Here is a 19,005-nt window from a genome sequence, read left to right as displayed (position 1 = left end):
TTTTAAGACTTAACTTTTTTTAAGAGTAGTTTTAAGTTCACAGAGAAATTGAGAAGAAGGTACAGAGACTTTCCGTAGACTCCCTTCCCCTCTGTCATACACAACCTGCCACATTATCAGCATCCCCCACCTAAGCGGAACATTCGATAATTAGTCAGCCTTTAGTGACACATCATTGTCACCCCAAGTCCATAGTTCGCATTAGGGTTCACTCTTGGTGTTGTACATTATGTGGGTTTGATTAAATGCGTAATGACATGAATTTGTGGTTATGTTTTATACAAGAGCCCTTATTTTTAGCAATACGTACCAAAACATTTACAGATGTGGTTGCCTCAAATTAATACTAGAAGGTGGGAGTGAACAGAGGTAGAGATAAAACAAGATTGGCCTTGAGTTGATCATTGTTGGAGCTGGGTGATAGGTATATGGAGTCTGTGGTACTATTCTGTTTTGGGGTTTTCTGATAAATGTTGGAAACTTTTCATAATAAAGTTTTGTTTAAATAAACAGATATTGATAAATAATTAGCACTTATAATAAGTGTCACAAAGGAAGAGTGAATGGTATGATGAGAGATTATTGTAGAGGGACCCAATTTAGACTTGGGGGTGGGAGTAGGGCATCAGTTTTGGACAGGGTGAAGCCTTGGGGCATCCTTAAACCTAGCGATTGCCAAAGTGACCCTTTCTGTCTCCTTCCTCTCTGAAAGGAAAGCTGGCAATGTCCTGGGGAGAGACCCCTACCTTTTGAGCATCACCAGCAACCTGCTGGGAGACCAGGGTCCTGGAGAACTCAAGACCAGTCCCAAATTCCCTCATCAATTGTGATGGAGGGAACAGAGGGAAGTCCCAATTGCAACCTGCACCCATTGCTGTGCATGCCCTTGTTGTGTGTGTACGTTACTTGCCTGCTATGAGTACAGCCTCCTTAGAACAAGCTGGGGGGAGGGGAGCAGGACTCCCCACTTTACAGATGAGCAAAACAAGGCTCTGAGAGGTAAAAAAAAAAAAAAAAAAAAAAAAAAAGGACTTGCCCAGAGTCCGCAGCAGAGCCCAAGACCGAGGTTTGTCATCTTGTTCGTGTTCCCCTAAATGCCTCCCAAGCTGTTAACACAGCCATCATTCCTACATCACAGGGAGATGAATTGTTAACAAGACAGTTGGGACCTCAAGCCACAGGTGCTGCGGTCCCAGAGAAGGCAGCGCCCTTCCTCTTAAGTGTGAAAGTCTCAGGATGAGCGCAGGTGGGAAGGGAGTGAGAGCCATAGCTTGCTGGAAATCTGAAGAACCAAGTGACCTTGGGCCTCCAAACACCAGACAGAACAGAGTTCAGGGGTAAGTGCTCCTCCCCATCACTTGTAGTGTCCCTTAGATGAAGATCTGGCTCAACTTCCTGGTATTTATGAAAGGAAGGGTTCCAGCTCCAGGCTAAGGGGAAAATGCTTGGGCACATGCTGTGGGCTGGAGGTACACATGTAGGGATGGACCTTGAGGGAGGATGGGGTGAAGGACCCTAGGCACTGGGAGCCAGGGAGCTCCCAGGACAGTGCACCCCACTATGTCAGGCCAGTGGTGTCTACAGAGTACACTCTGGATTTTTTCAGTGTCCAGCCTATAGCGTTCCTCACCACAAAACTGGATCCCTGTATCAAACCACAAAATGACAAATAAATTTAGCTTAAAGATCTCAAATGGCTTTATTGCAATTCTAGAATCTGGCAACGCTTCATCCCATAAAATAAAATAAGTATTCCGATAAGCTGAGCAGAGGGAGTTGGTTTTATAGACAGAGAGGGCCGAAGGAAACAGAATAGAAGAACAGAGTCTATTAGTTGTTTCAGAGCTATTTTCCTCATGAGGTGAGGACAGGGAAACAGAATGATAGAAAAATAGCTGTTCATTAACATCAGGTAACTCAAGGCTACTTTTTTCATATGAGGAATAAAGCAGAGGGGATTCACTATTGTGCCCATTGAGATTCGAACTGGCCTGTTTGGGAAATTGGCTGTTACCTCTTTTCAGGTAACTACTTAGTTTGGGTTAGGTGACATGGAACTTTAGCATGGGTGACTCCCTTTGAATTTTTAGTCTGGTCTGTTAGGGCCTAATTCAGAAACTTAGTCCAAAACAATGGCCTCCTGTAATTCTCATTCAACACTTGCCAGCTCTGAGAAGAGTAGGAATGACAAGAGAGCAAAACATGGGCTGGCTCTCTGCCCTCACTGGTAAGGAGCTCACCTTTTGGACTCAGGCAGACCTGGGTTCAAATCCTTAGGCAAGCCACTTAAATCCTCCAAACCCTAGTTTCCTCACTGGGGGGACAACATCTCCCTCTCAACTGAGGCATTATGAGGGTGAATCAGACAATGAAGCAAAACATTTAGCAGAGCATTTGGTCCTCCCTGAAGCCAACCATCTCCTCCTCCTCATTGGGCAATGACACCTCCCCCAGTTGTTCTCTATCTAAGGTGGTGTTTCTCTAGAAGCCAATCCCAGACAGGGATTTCAATGCAAGTAGTTTATTAGAAGTGACTTCAGGAAGCTCCAGCTGAAGAATGAGGAAGTACAGCAAGAAAGGGAAAGAGACCGGAAATTATTTTCTATCAAGCAGGTTACCACTGTAGACAATGGGAGCTCAAACCCATAAGGAAGCTCTGGGGAACAGCCTCGCAGAACAGTGGCTGTCAAACTCAGCACAGACTCACTAGGAGGGCTCGTTAAAACACCAATGACTGGGCCCCAGCCCGGAGAGTTTCAGATTCAGTAAGTACAGGGTAGTAGTAGGCTGAGAATTTGCATCTCTAACAAGTTCTCAAGTGGTACAGATTGCTGCTGGTCTGGGACTACACCCTAAGAACCACCAAGTGTCTCAGCATCATCTCACTTGAGGGGTGAGGAAGCTAGGGAATTTATCCATCAACTCCCTGTACATCAGTATTTGAGGACTGCTTCTGAGGGCATTCACCCTCTGGCACTCAAGTTGACTCAGGCCAAATTGCTCCTACAGCCAGAAAAGCTCTATTAAGCCTGTCGCTAGGGTCTTCAGGACCTTTGGCTGGGAGACAGGGTGGGGAGGAGAACCTCAGAGAAGCTGGCAAGGTAGTTTAACATCCGGTTGAAGGATTTCAGTGGAAGCTAAGGGTCAAAGATGGCTTTACTGAGTCCCTAGCTAGGCATTTATATGGTCGTATATTTTTGTAAAATTAGCAAAAAAAATTTTTTTTGGCCGGGCGCGGTGGCTCACGCCTGTAATCCCAGCACTTTGGGAGGCCGAGGCGGGTGGATCACGAGGTCGACGGATCGAGACCATCCTGGCCAACAGGGTGAAACCCCGTCTCTACTAAAAATACAAAAAAAATTAGCTGGACGTGGTGGCGCGTGCCTGTAATCCCAGCTACTCGGGAGGCTGAGGCAGGAGAATCGCCTGAACCCAGGAGGCGGAGGTTACGGTGAGCTGAGAATGCGCCATTGCACTCCAGCCTGGGCAACAAGAGCGACCTCGTGATCCACCCGCCTCGGCCTCCCAAAGTGCTGGGATTACAGGCGTGAGCCACCGCACCAGGCCAGCAAAAATATTTTATTGTGATTTCTTTTTACATTCAAAATAAGTTCTTTTTTTTGTACCTAATTTTATATTTGCATTTTTTATTCTTTTTTTTTCAAAAGAGGGACCCCCAAATTGTCTAAGCTTCAGACCCCATAAAACCTGGAATGGCCCTGCATGGCTTAGATAGAACACATATTTAGGGTCACTGAACTGAAATGTGTGTCGACGGTTTGACTCATTAAGAACACAAGCCACCTGAGTTCATAACCACCCAAGTTCAAATTCCAACTCTGGTCACTTCCTAGTTCGAGGTAGTTTGGCCAAGATGCTTAATCTGTCTAAATTCCTGTTTACTCATTTACAAATTGGGACAGTGAACATACTTTCCCTACAAAATCAGATGATCAAATTAATCCCTGCAAAGAGCCAGGCCAATAGTAAGTGCTCAACAAATATGAGTATCTTTAAATCATTAGTTGTTCCCATGGTTTATTTCTGTTTTTTATCATTTACGTTGACGATCTTCTTCAAGGACCAGGTAGGAATGAGTGACCTGGGGACAGAACAAATTCCGGAATTGGCAGGTCGCCTCTCCCTAGAGCTTTCAAGCCGGCTCTCCCTGACCTACTGGCTCCGCCCCCTCGACTGGGCGTCCACCCCGTTGCCGGGTAACTGCTGACGGCCCCCGCGCGGGGATTGGCTGTGCGGCCCGGCTCCCGGCCTGCCCCGCAGCTCCCGGAAGCCGCGCGCGACCATCTGCTTTGTGACCGGTGGCGGTTTGCCTTACAGAGAGGCTAGCGGGGCGGTCCAGGCTCTGGCTCTAGGAGCTGTTCCTGGCCGAGCTGAGCGCGGCGGGCCCGGCATCGCCATGGGTTGCTGAACGGGGTGGCCTTGCGGACCTGACGATTCGCCACACCCCGCTTCCTGTGTCACCGCCATGGGACTCTCCGGGCAGCCCAAGCGCAGGGGAGACCCGGAGCGGCAGCTTGGAGCATCTTCTGGGAGCATCCGCCGGCGGCCTGGGCACCTTCCCACCAGCCCCTGCTGTGCCAGCCCAGCTTGGGCCTTGAGGCCCAGAGATCGGAGCCCTAACCAACTTGGTTCAGCTCTGTGACTTTTAATTTTTAAGGGAAAAATAAGAGGTCAAGTGACCTTGAGAAAAGGCAGGGCTTGGCACGGTGGCTCACGCCTGTAATGCCAGCACTTTAGGAGGCCGAGGCGGGTGGATCACTTGAGATCAGGAGTTTGAGACCAGACTGGCCAAATATGGTAGCCAGATGTGGTGGTGCACACCTGTAGTCTCAGCTACTCAGGAGGCTGAGGCAGGATACTCACTTGAACCCAGGAGGTGGAGGTTGCAGTGAGCCGAAATCACACCACTGCATTCCAGCCTGGGCAATGAAGGGAGACGAGGGGTGGCTCACGCCTGTAATCCTAGCACTTTGGGAGGCAAAAGAGCAGGCAGATTGCTTGAGCCTGGGAGTTCGAGACCATCCTGGGAAAGATGGCAAAACCCCGCCTCTACAAAAAAAATAAATACGAAAATTAACCGGGTGTGGTGGTGCACGTGTAGTGCCAGCTACTTGGAAGGTTGAGTTAGGAGGATTGCTTGAGCCAGGGAGGTTGAGGCTGCAGTGAGCTGTGACTGCATCGCCACACTACTCACTGCACAGTGAGACCTTGTCTCTTAAAAATAACATAAATTATTGGTTGGCTATACATTGTTCTTTGTACCACAAATTCCAGGAACATGAAGATGATGGGTGAGGCTAATTAGGAACAAAATGTCCTTAAAAAATTGCCCTGGCACGGGGGCAGGGAATGACTAAAGTCCCAAACTCATTCTCTCTGGGCCTGATAAAAATCTGCATACCTCTTGTAGCACAGACTGCTGTATCAGACTGTTTTGTTTTTGTTTTTGTTTTTTTTGAGACGGAGTCTTGCTCTGTCACCCAGGCTGGAGTGCAGTAGTGCGATCTCGGCTCACTGCAACCTCCCAACCTCTGCCTCTTAGGTTCAAGCGATTCTCCAGCCTCTGCTTCCTGAGTAGATGGGCTTACAGGTGCATGCCACCACGCCCAGCTGATTTTTTATTTTTAGTAGAGATGGGGTTTCACCATATTGGTTAGGCTGGTCTTGAACTCCTGACCTCAAATGATCTGCCTGCCTCAGCCTCCCAAAGTGCTGGGATTACAGGCATGAGCTACTGTGCCCGGCCATAGTGATTTTTTAGGTGAAAAAGAAGAGGCAGTCCCTAAATTATTTGCCAAGAATTTACATTACAATAACACAGCTTATGTTGGTCAGTGTCAGTGTCAGTGTCAGTGGTGGTGTTAGGTATAACTGGAAGATGAGGAGGAACAGGCAAAAATAGAGGTGGAGCAAAGTGTAAACAGGAAGTAGAAGACACAAAGCCAAACCAGCTTGAAGATTTTTAAGGACTTGAAACTCCAGGGAGTGGTGGAAACGAACTCCAGGTTATTCCCGTCTTAAGTAAACAGAGGAATGTGTCTCTTACAAAGCTGTGACCACAGCCAATCTTTGATACTGATATAACTGTTACTTGTTAAAACTAGTTTAATTAATTAGTTTGCAGTTCACAAGGCACCCTGACATGATCAGAATGTCGAGGCATGCAGGATTAATATCTCCATTTTACAGATGAGGATACCGAGGTTCAGAGTTCTCTGATTCCAAGCCCTGTGTCCTGACTCCCTTATTTCAAAAATCCAGATGGCTGTTCCTTACCCAACAGAGCAGAGCCTGGGGATCTTGAGCAGCAGAAAGCAAGGAAAGGGAAATTTCCTGACATCCTCACAACAGGCCAGGGCCAGCCACTAAATACCAACTGCTATGGCACTAACAGGCCAGGCACACTTTGACATTTGACCCCTCCTCTTCCTTTCTCCCAGAGCTTTAGAGGCAGAAGGCAAGCCACAGACGTCTCTCTTCTGAAAGATGAGGCCCGAGTTCTGCATTCTGAGCTCACACAACAATATTAGATATTAGAAAATGCAGTGAATTCCGTTTCTGTTTCAAAAAGTGTTGCTGGTTGGTAATGGCTCATTTCCCTTTTTGAGTCTCAGCAAAGACTCAGCAAAATGAAAAAGTGACCATCACCTCAGCAGCTAATGAGATCCAGAGAACAGGTGGGAGGTGTGACTGTGCCCCTGGCAGGAGGTGGCTCCGCACCCCCACCCACTGCTCCCTAGTTACAGGAATGCCGTTGAAGGGGCGAGACCACAGCGCCTTCCAGCCTGTCATCACGGCACACCTTGAGACTTGTCCCTCAGCCTCACTGTCTCACCCCTGCCCCCTCCCTCCGCCCTCCTGAATATTGATGGTGTCGGGCCTCAGCTGAAGGGAGCAGGTGGGAAAGACACAAGTGAGGAGTAAAGCCACCAGGTGCCAACCTTGGGGCGTGGTGAAGAAGATGAGCTTGGCACTTAAAATGCAAAGGCTCTGCCCTGAATCTGTGATGATTTTCAAGGAAGGCTGAGTGAGTGTCCACAATGCATTAGCTTCATTAAAGACTTTCCAGTTCCTGAGCCCTCAACTGGAACCACAGCAGATGAAGGCCTCACTTTCTCTCCCAGGGCCAGGTGTGAGCTCCTGACACCCCCTCATCACTCTTTGGTTTAGCGCAGTGGTTCTCCGCATGGGGTTCTCAGACTGGCAGCATCAGCACCACCTGGGAACTTGCTGGAACTACGAATTCTCAGGTCCCACACCAGATCTGTGGAACCAGGGACTCTGGGAGTGGATACACCAATCTGCATTTACCAAGTGCTCCAGGTGATTCTGATGAGCCTGCTGCTGCTGTGGCCATTAGTCTTGGAGTCAGGCAGAACTGGGTTTGAATCTCAGTTCTGCCACTTAGCAGCTATGTGACTGAGCCTTAGTTTCGGCACATACAAAATGGGGATAATAATCCTGCCTAGTGATTGAATGGATTAAGTAAGATTATGCATTCACATGCCTAGTTCATAGCGCTTAATAAGCAGTAATAGTTCCTCTATTTCTCTGGAAATCTGACTAGACTGGGGGGACTTCAAGAAAGTCATCGTGAAGATGCTAACAGGCCTGTTCAGATGTGTGGCTCCTGACTCACACCTAAAGCCACCTCTTACATCCTGTGACCTATGGCTGGTTCTCACTCCTTGACCAGGACTGAAATTGTTGATAGATCTGGCTTATTCCCCACCGCTCTAAAAGGAATCCTCCCAGCTCCGAGAGCAGCGTGCAGACTTCCTCTTTGCAATGATTTCATGGAACAGCCAGCAGGACCTGCTGCACTTGCAGGCAGAGCTCTGGAACTGGGTTATTATTTCTGTCATTCTTCCTCATTGAAAAAGTGGTCAGGATAACCTCTGCCCTACCAACCTCAGAGGGCGACGGGAGGAAAGGTAACCATTTAGTCTGGATGGGGAGCTTTATGTGGATTAATCTTCACAACAATCCCATCAGGATAGACTGACACACTGTCATTCCCTTTTACAGATAAGGAAACAGAGACAAAGAGAGGTTAAGAAACCTGCGCAGGGTCACTGACTTAACAAGACACAGAGTCGGGGTTCAAAATCAGGCAGTCTGGCTTCTAATTTCCTCTCTTAAGCACTGTGCTCTGTCCAGGAACACCAATAAACAGGACAGGTCACTGTAGCTTGGAACCCAGGGGCTCGGAAACCTTCTGGGAATGCAGACCCCTTTGACTATCTGATGTAAGCTATAGCCCCTCCACCAGGAGAAGCACATAAATTTCTGCATATGATCTCAGGGGTTCCAGGAATCCCTCATTCCACCCAGGGGCCCTAGATTAAGACCCATATAAGACTCTTAGAAGAGAGTAGTGAAGACATAAGAACTCCAGAGGTTTTCAAACATTCTGCCCTGGTTAAACTCCAAAGAGTAGGGCAGACCCGTACAGCAATGATGGAGGCTGTCGGGTGAGAGTGTGGGGAAGAGGACCTCACATCCCTCAGCCTGGAGTGAGTGCATGGGAAGTGGGCTAGGAACATGGGGGCTCTTTCCAGAACCAGAACAGCACCAATCAGACCTAGCGTTTGATGGATCAGTATTCACTACACTTTACAATAATCCATCATATATTTCAAAATAGCTAGAAGAGAATGATTCGGGCCAAGCGTGGTGACTCATGCCTGTAATCCCAGGTGAGAGATAATAGGCAGGAATAATCCTCCTCCTTTGGGATGCCAAGGTGGGTAGATTGCTTGAGCACAGGAGTTCGAGACCAGCCTGGGCAACATAGGGAGACCCTGTCTCTATTTAAAAATTGAAAAATAAAAATAAAATAATGTAAATGTTTCTAGTATAAAGAAAAGACAAATATTTAAGGTGATGGCTATCCCAACTGCACTGATTTATCTTTACAAATGATATCACTGTATTATCATAGGTACCCTGAAAATATGTGCATCTATTATGTATCAATAAAAAATTACATTAAAAAACAATGGTATTTTTCTCACCGATATTTTGTTTTGGAAAATGTAGTTATATTTCATTTTTTAAAAGAGCTGGGCACAGTGTCACATGCCTGTAGTCCCAGCTACTTGGGAGGCTGAGGTGGGAGGATCACTCGAGCCTAGGAGTTGGAGGCTGCAGTGAGCTATAATCGCACCTCTGAACAGCCACTGCACTCCAGCCTCAGCAACATGGCAAGACTCCATCTCTTAAAATATATATAATAATAAATAAGACTGAGGATGCTCAATCTACTTGGGCCTCCAGGACTCATTCTATTAGAAACTGCTGGTCAGCACAGGCCTGGGGCCAGCTGGCTTACAGTAGACCAAGTATGGTCTTGCTGAGAGGAAGAGGTTGGACTTGGTGGCCTCAGGGCCCTGCCAGCTCTAGGCATGTGTTTTAAGTTGGGAATAGGAGGCGTGGCTATCCTAGGACTTCACACTTTACTCTTCTCCATGTCTGGGAAGGTGGGCCCACCCACAGTTCCTTGGTGTGCTGGAGGGGAGGCTTGAGGCACCTGGCACATGAGATCCAGATGGTGAAGCTCTCACCTGCATCACATGCTCGTAGATCTTGCTCTTGCCTCCATGAACCTTACATTTCAAGTGCATATAACATCTGCAGCCTTGGGTCTTGATGACCAGTGACCCATCAGTGCCACCATAGAAGCACTGACGGCAGGCTGGGTGGCCCCTGTCCCTCACATTGGACAAGTTCATCGTGACTCTACTTCTCCCTCTCCTTCCCTGCCTACCCAGCATGTGCTCTGGGCGTCCTCAGATCCACAAACCATTTAAACTGGAAGTGTGCTTCTCAATCTTTTAAGGCAGCAGGGTGAAGAGGAAAGACAGGCTTTGGTGCCTCCTAGCTCTGGTCTGAATTCCAACATGGTCTCTTACTGACTTAATCTTTCTGAGTCTCAGTTTCCTCATCTGTAAAATGGGGATGACCCACCCCACCTGGCAGGGATACTGTACATAGATACAGCCTGACCAGAGTAACTGCTCAAAGATCAGCACCACCCTTTAAGTTGATGTAGACCACCCTCTCATCCTGCTGTAGAAGCAGGGCCTGCTCCCAAGCTCATGGCCAGCAGTGGATTGCAGAGCCCAGGTCAGACTGCTGAGCCACTCTGATCTACTTAGCAAACAGTCATTTGGCCACGCCCGTAGTGTTCACATTTTTTGCAATATGAATAGGCTGAGGATTTTCCAAATCTTTAAGTTCTGCTTCCTTTTCACTTCACCATTCCATATTTAAGTCATTTCTCTTTTCTCACATGTTATCATAAGCAGTCAAGAGGAACCAGGCCACACTTTCAATACATTGCGTAGAAATGTCCTCAGCTAAACATCTTATTTCATCACTCTCAAGTTCTACCTTCCACAAAACACTGCAACACAAACACAGTTCGGCCAGGCGCTCTGACATTTGTCTTAGTCTGTTCACGCTGCTATAATAAAAATATCATAGACTGGGTGTCTCATATACAACAGAAATTAATTCCTCACCGTTTTAGAGGCCAGGAGATCCAAGATCAAGGTTGTAGCAGATTTGGTGTGCGGTGAGGGTCTGCTTCCTGGTTCACAGAGGGGCATCTTCTCGCTGTGTTCTCACATGGCACAAGGGTGAGGGAGCTCTCTTGTGTCTCTTTTATAAGGTTACTAATTCCATTTATGAGGGTTCTACTCACATGATCTAATCACCTCCCAAAGACCCAACCTCCTAATACCGTCAAGGTGGGGGTTAGGATTGGAACATGTGAATTTGGGGAGGACACAGCATTCATCTGTAGCACCAGGCTCCATTCCAAAAGTGTTATGTGAGTTGCGGGTATATCATCACAACCAGACATGAGAGCAATACTGCAGTCGCCCCCTAGTGTTCAGATGAGAAAATGGAGGCGGGGACTGGACTCAGTCACACAGCCAGGATGTGGTCAGGACCCAGAACTAGGCAGAACGGCCCCAGAGCCCAGCTCTCATAACCCTGCTGGAACTACACCAGTTTCTAAAGGGCATCTTTGTCCATGGCTGTGCATTCATGATAGTGATAGAATGGGTACTGGGGTGCCCAATTTTCCAGCTGAGGCAGAGAAAACAAAGTGAAGCAGCCTGTCCAGAAGACAAAGTGAGTGGTCTGGGGTCTTGGATTTCCAGCTTTCTGCCCCGTGTACCCTGCCCCCAGGTCAGGCATGTCTGGGCAGGCAGATCTAGGTAGGAGGCCTGGGCATCAAACAGGCGTCAGGTTCTAGGCCCGGGGACCAGGCAAGGGGGCTGGCGAGTCCACTGAGTACTGGGTACAGGGTACAACCCTCCACAGGGAAGTAGCTGGCATTGCAACAGGTCGTCCAGGCAGCAGCAAAAAGTGGAAGAAAACCAAGCTTGTTGAGGATCTATCATATGCCAGGTACTTTGCATACAATATCAGGGCTTATTTAATCCTTTCCACAGTCCTGGGAAGCTTCTCATTTTATTTATTGTTTTAGAGATACAGTCTCACTCTGTTGCCCAGGCTGGAGTGTAGTGGTGCAATTCTAGCTCACTGTAACCTCCACCTCCTGGGCTCAAGCAATCCTCCTGCCTCAGCCTCCTAAGTAGCTGGGACTATAGGCATGCACCACTAAGCCTGGCTACTTTTTTTTTTTTTTTTTGTAATGACAGGGTCTCACTATGTTGTCCAGGATGGTATTGAACTCCTGGCCTCAAGCGATTCTCCTGCCTCAGCCTCCCAAAGTGCTGGGATTATAGGTGTGAACCACCACACCTGGCCAGCTTCTTATTTTAGACATCAGAAAAGGGCACCAGCAGGACGTGGCTAAAGTGATCCAGCAAGAGGTGGCAGAAGCAGCATTCCAACCTCAGTCTGAGGGTCTGAATTCTGCGACTGTCAGTTCCTTGGCCCTTCGCTGTGACCCTGGAGTTCCTCTAACTTCCAGTCAAGGGCCGGGACTGCTCTCAGCAGGAAGCACAGGGCCAATGGGACAGCTGGCTTGGAGGGGCAGACAGCATGGCCATCTTTGTCACTCTCCTTCAGGGGCAAGCCCAGGGCAGCCTGAAGTTGAGTTCGCTGTCTCAGGCTGAGGCTACCCTGGACTTCCTGAGTGGCAGAAGCCTGGTGGCAGTAGGGGGTGTGCACTGTGCCCTGAGTTGCCTGCTGCAAAGGCTGTGAGCCCTGGTGCAGCTCTAGCCTGTGTGGGCTGGGCAGTGGGCATGACTGGTGTGAAAGGCTGGCTCAGTGGCACAGCAGATGGTCACAGCTCTGAGACTTACTATTATCCCTATTTTACAGATGAGGAAATGAGACTCAGGAAGATTGACTCACACAGATGGTGGCTGGTGGGGCTGGAAGCAGGACTTCCTGACCCCTGAAGCTGTGTCTCGTGTCCCACAACCCTGCTGTCCCAAGACAGCGAGCCATGCAGGGGGCACCTCAGCAGCAGGGGCTGGTGAAGTGGGTGCAACTTAGTCTATCATCTCCATGCCCTACCATCACTACAGCTGGCCCCACCTCCCTCGTGCTCCACAGTAACTGCAAAGAATCTCTCTAACAGAGATGCCTCCTCCACTTCTTTGAAAGCCATTCCCCTGCAACAGAGCATGAGAGACCCCCACTGCTCCTTCCCCAGCGGCTAGCTCTGTGGCCACATGACTAGTCCCAGCTTCTACCTGATGGTGGGGCAGACATTGTCTCTAGGGTCATGCTGAAGTCAAAGCTGGCCTGGGGACTGAGCAGCCTCAGCGGTGGGTGAGGAGCAACAGTGACTCAGGCCCAGGGCCACACTGGCACTGCCAATGCTGCCACCACGGAAGTGATGATGGTAGAATGGGCACGAGGCATTCCCACTCGGAAAGCCCACAGGTGGAGGCGTGCACGGGCTCACCATCCACACTCAACTGGAATACACTATAAATATGCAACAGGCTTTGCCCCCTCTTCTACGTAGAATTCTCTATAAAAGTGTCAGAAGCTAAGCGCCCACATCACCTCTGAGCTGATGAGGAGGTCGAAGTCTTCTCCCTGGAGCACTGAGTGGAAGGCAGCAGAATGAGGGGTCTTTGCTCATAATACCACCCCTGTTTCAAGTTCCCCCCCAGCTCCCATGTGTGTAGGAGTAAGCAGGCTCTCAGGACCCGGTCACCCACTAGTTGAAGAGTCCACTCATGTGGCTTTAATTAAATAAAGGAGAAAAGTGGCCAGGTGCAGTGGCTCACACGCACTTTGGGAGGCTGATGTGGGAGAATTGCTTGATGCCTCCCACCTTTTCACTTCACCATTCCATATTTAAGTCATTTCATTTTCCTCACATGTTATTACAACCAGTCAGGAGGAGCCAAGCCACACTTTCAATACATTGTGTAGAAATGCCCTCAGCTAAACATCTTATTTCATCACTTTCAAGTTCCACCTTCCACAAATCACTACAACACACAGTGTTTGCTTGAGTGGTTAGAGACCAGCCTAGGCAACATGGTGGGATTCTGCCTCTACAAAAAATTAAAAAAAAAAAAAAATTAGCTGGGTGTGGTGGCATGCACCTGTGGTCCTAGCTCCTGGGGAGGCTGAGGTGTAAGGATCACGAGCCAAGGAGGTCAAGGCTGCAGTGAGCTGTGATCACACCACTGCACTTCAGTCTGGGTGACAGAGTGAGAGCTTGTCTCAAAGAAACAAAAAAATTAAAAATTAAAGAGGTGGTTGGGGGCAGTAGCTCACACCTGTAATCCCAGCACTTTGGAAGGCTGAGGCGGTGGATCACGAGGTCAGGAGTTCAAGACCAGCCTGGCCAAGATTGTGAAACTCTGTCTCTACTAAAAATAGAAAAATTAGCCAGGCGTAGGGGTGGGCACCTGTAATCCCAGCTACTTGGGAGGCTGAGGCAAAGAATTGCTTGAACCTGGGAGGCAGAGGTTGCAGTAAGCCAAGATCGCGCCACTGCACTCCAGCCTAGGTGACAGAGCGAGACTCCATCTCCAAAAAAAAAAAAAAGAAAATGAACATGTGTATGGTGCCCTAAAAACTGCCACTTGGGATTAAGTCAGAGAACTCTTAGGCAAAGACAACTTCTCAGGGAACCCCATCTACCTCCCTCATTGAAAGCTCCTCTCCTCTTTGGTGAGTTTTATTCACTCCTCCAAACGTATGAGCTGGTTCATAAGCCTGCTGGGGTCACGTGAAACTTGAGACCCAGAGAATCTGAAGCTCAGGAGCTCCTTCTCACAGTGGAGGGGGAACGAGCATGCCTGAACTCTTCCATCTACCCTTCTACCTGGAGGTGCATTTTTATTTTCCTTCCTCCCTCCCTGGGAGGGAAAGACCCTCCGTGAAATGCCCCCTAAGCTGAGTAACCAAGCAGAATCAGTGAAAGCCTGGATTATCCCTAACAGCCAAGCTGCCAGCCCCTCCCAGCAGAGCAGCCTCTCTTCCCCTGGCACAGTGGATGCAACTTAGTCTATCGCCTCCATGCCTTACCATCACCATGGTAGCCTCTGTCTCCCTCTGCTCCATGCTAACTGCAAATCATCTCTCTAGCAGAGATGCCTTCTCCACTTCTTTGAAAGCAATTCCCCTACAACAGAGCATGAGAGACCCCCACTACTCCTTCCCCAATAGCTCCCAGGTGGTCCCCATCTCCAAGCTCAAGGCTGCTGGTTTACTTTAAGGCAGGCATGCTGCCCATTTCTTTTTCTCGAGACGAAATCTTGCTCTTTTTGCCCAGGCTGGAGTGCAACGGTGTGGTCTCAGCTCACTGCAACCACCACCTCCCAGGTTCAAGTGATTCTCCTGACAGCCTCCAGAGTAGCTGGGATTACAGGTGCCCGCTACCATGCCCAGCTAATTTTTGTGTTTGTAGTGAAGATGGGATTTCAACATGTCGGCCAGACTGGTCTCAAACTCTTGACCTCAGGTGATAAGTGCTGGGATTACAGGCGTGAGCCACCGCACCCTACCCATGCTGCCCATTTCTAAAACACTTATGGTTGAGTTGAGTCCCAGCTAGACCAACACTCCAAATCATCCACAGCACTAAAGTCAATGAAGAAACCAAGGGGGAGATTTCAGCCTCCTGCAAAGGGAGGGGATAATTTTTTCTTTTCTTTTTTCAAGTTTCAGAAACCTGTTCAAGGGTGTCCTCTTTAATCTCCAGCCAAGGAGAGGCAGTGTGTACTAGACTGAGACGTGGGGAACATAAACTGCTGCCCCCGGGTGGATTACTGACTGCTTCTCAGTTTAATCAGCCTCTGCAGGGCACCACCGAGCCAGCACGCTTCTGCAGAGAAGCAGAGGGCTCGTTCACGGCTCTAGCAGTTGCCACGTCTTGGAGGCAAGCTCTGTTCTTTCTTAGGACCTTTGAGAGAGAGCTCCTGGTCTGATCTGGTTTCTTTCTCTCTCTGATTCCTGAGCCCTGCTGTTTCTCCAAGGAAGAAGCAGGTGCCTTTTTTAAGGTGCCTTCTAGGCACCTAAAAAAATATAAATTCTTCGTCATGTCAGGGGATCATCAGTGTAAGGGACCACAGCCTCCTCGGAGAGAGCAACAGAACCTGGGGGTTGTCTTTTGAAGGAGCAGCTTCAACATACACAATCATCTGCAACGAACCAGGACAAAGCAACACCTAATTCTGCTGATCAAAGCTTCAGAGCTCCAGTGACGTTCACAAAAAATAAACCTGTGAAAGCCAAGGTGCTAGAGGATCCTCCAATGCGTGAGACCACGGGCCGGGCACCTCCTTGCCCCTCCAGGCCACTCTCCACGCTCTCCGCCTGCTGCTGGCTGGGCTTTGGTCCACAGAGGCATGGTGATCAGGGAAAGAATGGAGGGAATTTATTCCTTTAGCTCCCTCCTATGGGCTTACAGCAGGCTGGGTGTATCCCACCCCATCCCCAAAGTCACTCTCTAGGTTCTAGGACTCCTCCCCTCCCCGCATCAGGCCTGGGCTGGAATGGCCTCACGGTTACTAGTTTTTGGACAGAATGCACAACTTCCTGGGGTTCCTACACCTGCTCTTAAAATATTCTCAAATTAGGCTGGGTGCAGTGGCTCACACCTGTAATCCCAGCACTTTGGAGACTGAGGTGGGAGGATTGCTTGAGCTCAGGAATTCGAGACCAGCCTGGGCAACATAGTAAGACCCCATCTCTACAAAAAATTTTAAAAATACAAAAATTAGCCAGGCATAGTGGTGTGCACTTGAAGTCCCAGCTACTCAGAAGGCTGAGGCTAGAAGATCGCTTGAGCCCAGGAGTTCAAGGTTGCAGTGAACTGTGATCGAGTCACTGCACTCCAGCCTGGTGACAGAGCAAGACCTTGTCTTCATAATAAAATAATAAATGTTTAAAAAATCCGCAAATTGCCTAATCTGAGCATGCCATTGCCTGTTAAGACTCTGACTAGGCTGGGTGTGGTGGCTCACGCTTGTAATCCAAGCACTTTGGAGGCCAAGGCGGGCGGATCACCTGAGGTCGGGAGTTCAAGACCAGCCTGACCAACATGGCGAAACCCTGTCTTAAAAAAAAAAAAAAAAAAAAAAAAAGACTCTGAATAACAGAGACATTAATGAGGCTTACATTGAATACTCAAGTATTTATTATGCCCTTGAAGAACCAATGGCTTTGACATGTTGTAAACATGAACAATAAAAGACCCTCATCTTGACTCAGGCCCTAGACCACCGGGCCATAAGGATCCTTCTTTGAAATCCCAGGCCAGATATGCTTGGTCCCTTGCACAGGGAGGGCCTCTGGTCCCTCTGGAATGAAGCATTCATGGGAGGCCCGTCTTTCTGGGCTTTCCAGTCTGGTTGGGGGGCAGTCCTTCACCCACAGAACACAGGGATCTGTGCACACTTGAGTCTTGGGCCTGAGGACTGGCCATGCCAGGGGGACTTCCGTTCCAGGGAGACTCCTTCAGGGTAAGGTGGGCTGAGAATTTGCTTGCATTTTGCTGTCAGCTGGAATGAGCACAGCTGGGAGGATGCAAAGAGCCCGTGGCTGGGTTTCGGCACTGGCTTTGTAACAACTCTAGGGCGAACACTGGCAGCACTTTTGAAGGGCTAGAAAGAAGGTGGAACGTTCACCATCAGCTATGAAGGGAGTACTCCTGCTTTGTACCATTTCCTCTTCAGATGTCTCAGGAGTGCTCTGCTAATGTGTCTGGAATATCTGCCTTTCAAGGAATGGGCATGAACATGGCTCACTGGCATCTCGGGAGAGGCGAGGCCCGAGTGTGCTCTTCTCTCTGTCCCAAGCAAAACTCCAGCCCTTTCCTCCATGGCCCCCAGCCCTCCTGCACTCTCTCCCCATCTTCAGAGGCTCTGAAGCACCAATGTCCTGTGTCCTCCCTCCTAGATGAGGTGCACCAAAAGGGTAGAGCAGGCTGAGCCCAGCGTTAATCCCAAGCACATGTAGAAGGACATCACCACCCCTGTGGCCTCAGCCAGCTCCCTGGGCACAATCTTAGGCCCATAGAGGAGAGCCAGGGTGCTGAGGTAGCCGTTGCTGAGCCCCAGTAGGGAGTTGAGGAGTGCAGGGTACACATCAGACTGGAAGAGCACAGTCTTCAGGTGGATGCGGGGCTGGTAGTTACAGAGCACGAAGAGGGGGATGAGGCAGGTCCGGAGGAGCACGAGCCCCGGGAGCACCATGCTGTTGGGCCCTGGCACCTGGATCCAGGCTGTGAGCTGCCGGCCGCACAGGTCAGCAAAGTTGTACAGGAGGAAGGTGGTGAGGGGGACGAAGAACTTGGTGGTCCACAGTGAGCCCGAGCCCTTGTGGAGGGACTCGATGTTGGTGCAGACAGCAGGGTAGATGAGGCTGCTGATGAAGAAGACATAGGTGACACAGAAGCCCAGGCTGGCCGTCTTCTTCAGGATGGGGCAGAGGGGAGGCGTGTGGGAGTCACTGGATCTGGAGGCCACCAAAGGGGGACTGGGGGAGTCCTGAGGCAGCTCCTCTTCACCTGAAAACACGTGGGCTGCAAGAACAGGCCTCATGTAGTATCTGCAGGGACAAGGCAGGGCCACTGTCAAGCAGGTCACTTGGGATCTGAATCAGCACTGCAAGGGGTGGGCGCTCAGAACAGAACCTTCCGGCCCAGCATGGAAAGCCCAAGCCCCACATGCCCACAGCCCCCGCATCCCCTGAGATGACGGATGAGGTTGCAAGGTGGCCAGAGGAAGGCCTGCATTGTCCCTGGCCTGCCTGCCAGCACAGTGGCTGTGCCATGAGCAGGGACAGAGGAAACCAGCATTGACCACCACACGGTGTGTCTGGGCCCCGAACTGGCTCACCTGTTTTTGTTATGTTTTAGGAGAGTGGAGGTAAAATAGTATTAAAAATGCAAATTTCTAACACGATAAAAGGAATACATGCCTGATACAACAAACCCAAAGAATACAGAAAATAAATGATATAGTATTAATAGAAAGAGAACTCTGACTTCCTCCCGCTTCTGATCTCACTCCCTAGTGGTAGTGACTGTTAACAGTCTAGGCTGGGCATGGTGGCTTGTTCCTATAATCCCAGTACTTTGGGAGACCTAGGTAGGATTGCTTGAGCCCAGGAGTTCGAGATCAGCCTGGGCAACCAAGTGAAACCCTGTCACTACAAAAATGATGATAATAATAATAATAATTTAAAAATATGGGGCCGGGCACGGTGGCTCATGCCTGTAATCCCAGCACTTTGGGAGGCCGAGGCAGGTGGATCACGAGGTCAAGAGATCGAGACCATCCCGATCAACATGGTGAAACCCCGTCTCTACTAAAAATACAAAAAATTAGCTGGGCATGGTAGTGCGTGCCTGTAATCCCAGGTACTGAGGAGGCTGAGGCAGGAGAATTGCCTGAACCCAGGAGGCGGAGGTTGCGGTGAGCCAAGATCGCGCCATTGCACTCCAGCCTGGGTAACAAGAGCGAAACTCCGTCTCAAAAATAAAATAAAATAAATAAATAAATAAAAATAAAAATAATAGAA

At 49.3% G+C, this 19,005-nt stretch overlaps 1 protein-coding gene across 2 annotated transcripts in view; it reads right to left on the bottom strand.

Moving 5' to 3' along the window:
* Positions 1–16,600: 16,600 nt before the first annotated feature.
* SLC29A3 (solute carrier family 29 member 3) overlaps positions 16,601–19,005 on the bottom strand; it is a 44,110-nt gene continuing 41,705 nt past the window's right edge. For both annotated transcript variants that reach the window (XM_032256264.1, XM_032256265.1), the window contains one exon: positions 16,601–18,030. In XM_032256264.1, the coding sequence (XP_032112155.1) occupies positions 17,376–18,030 (655 nt within the window). In that variant the 3' untranslated portion in view covers positions 16,601–17,375. The remainder of the gene's footprint in view (positions 18,031–19,005) is intronic.

This window comes from Sapajus apella, unplaced genomic scaffold (assembly GCF_009761245.1).
Source record: "Sapajus apella isolate SASKATOON/1434 unplaced genomic scaffold, GSC_monkey_1.0 scaffold94, whole genome shotgun sequence".
NCBI classification, from domain to species: Eukaryota; Metazoa; Chordata; class Mammalia; order Primates; family Cebidae; genus Sapajus; species Sapajus apella.
Note: the sequence above shows the minus strand (reverse complement) of the source record. Positions and strands in the feature narration are given on the sequence as shown.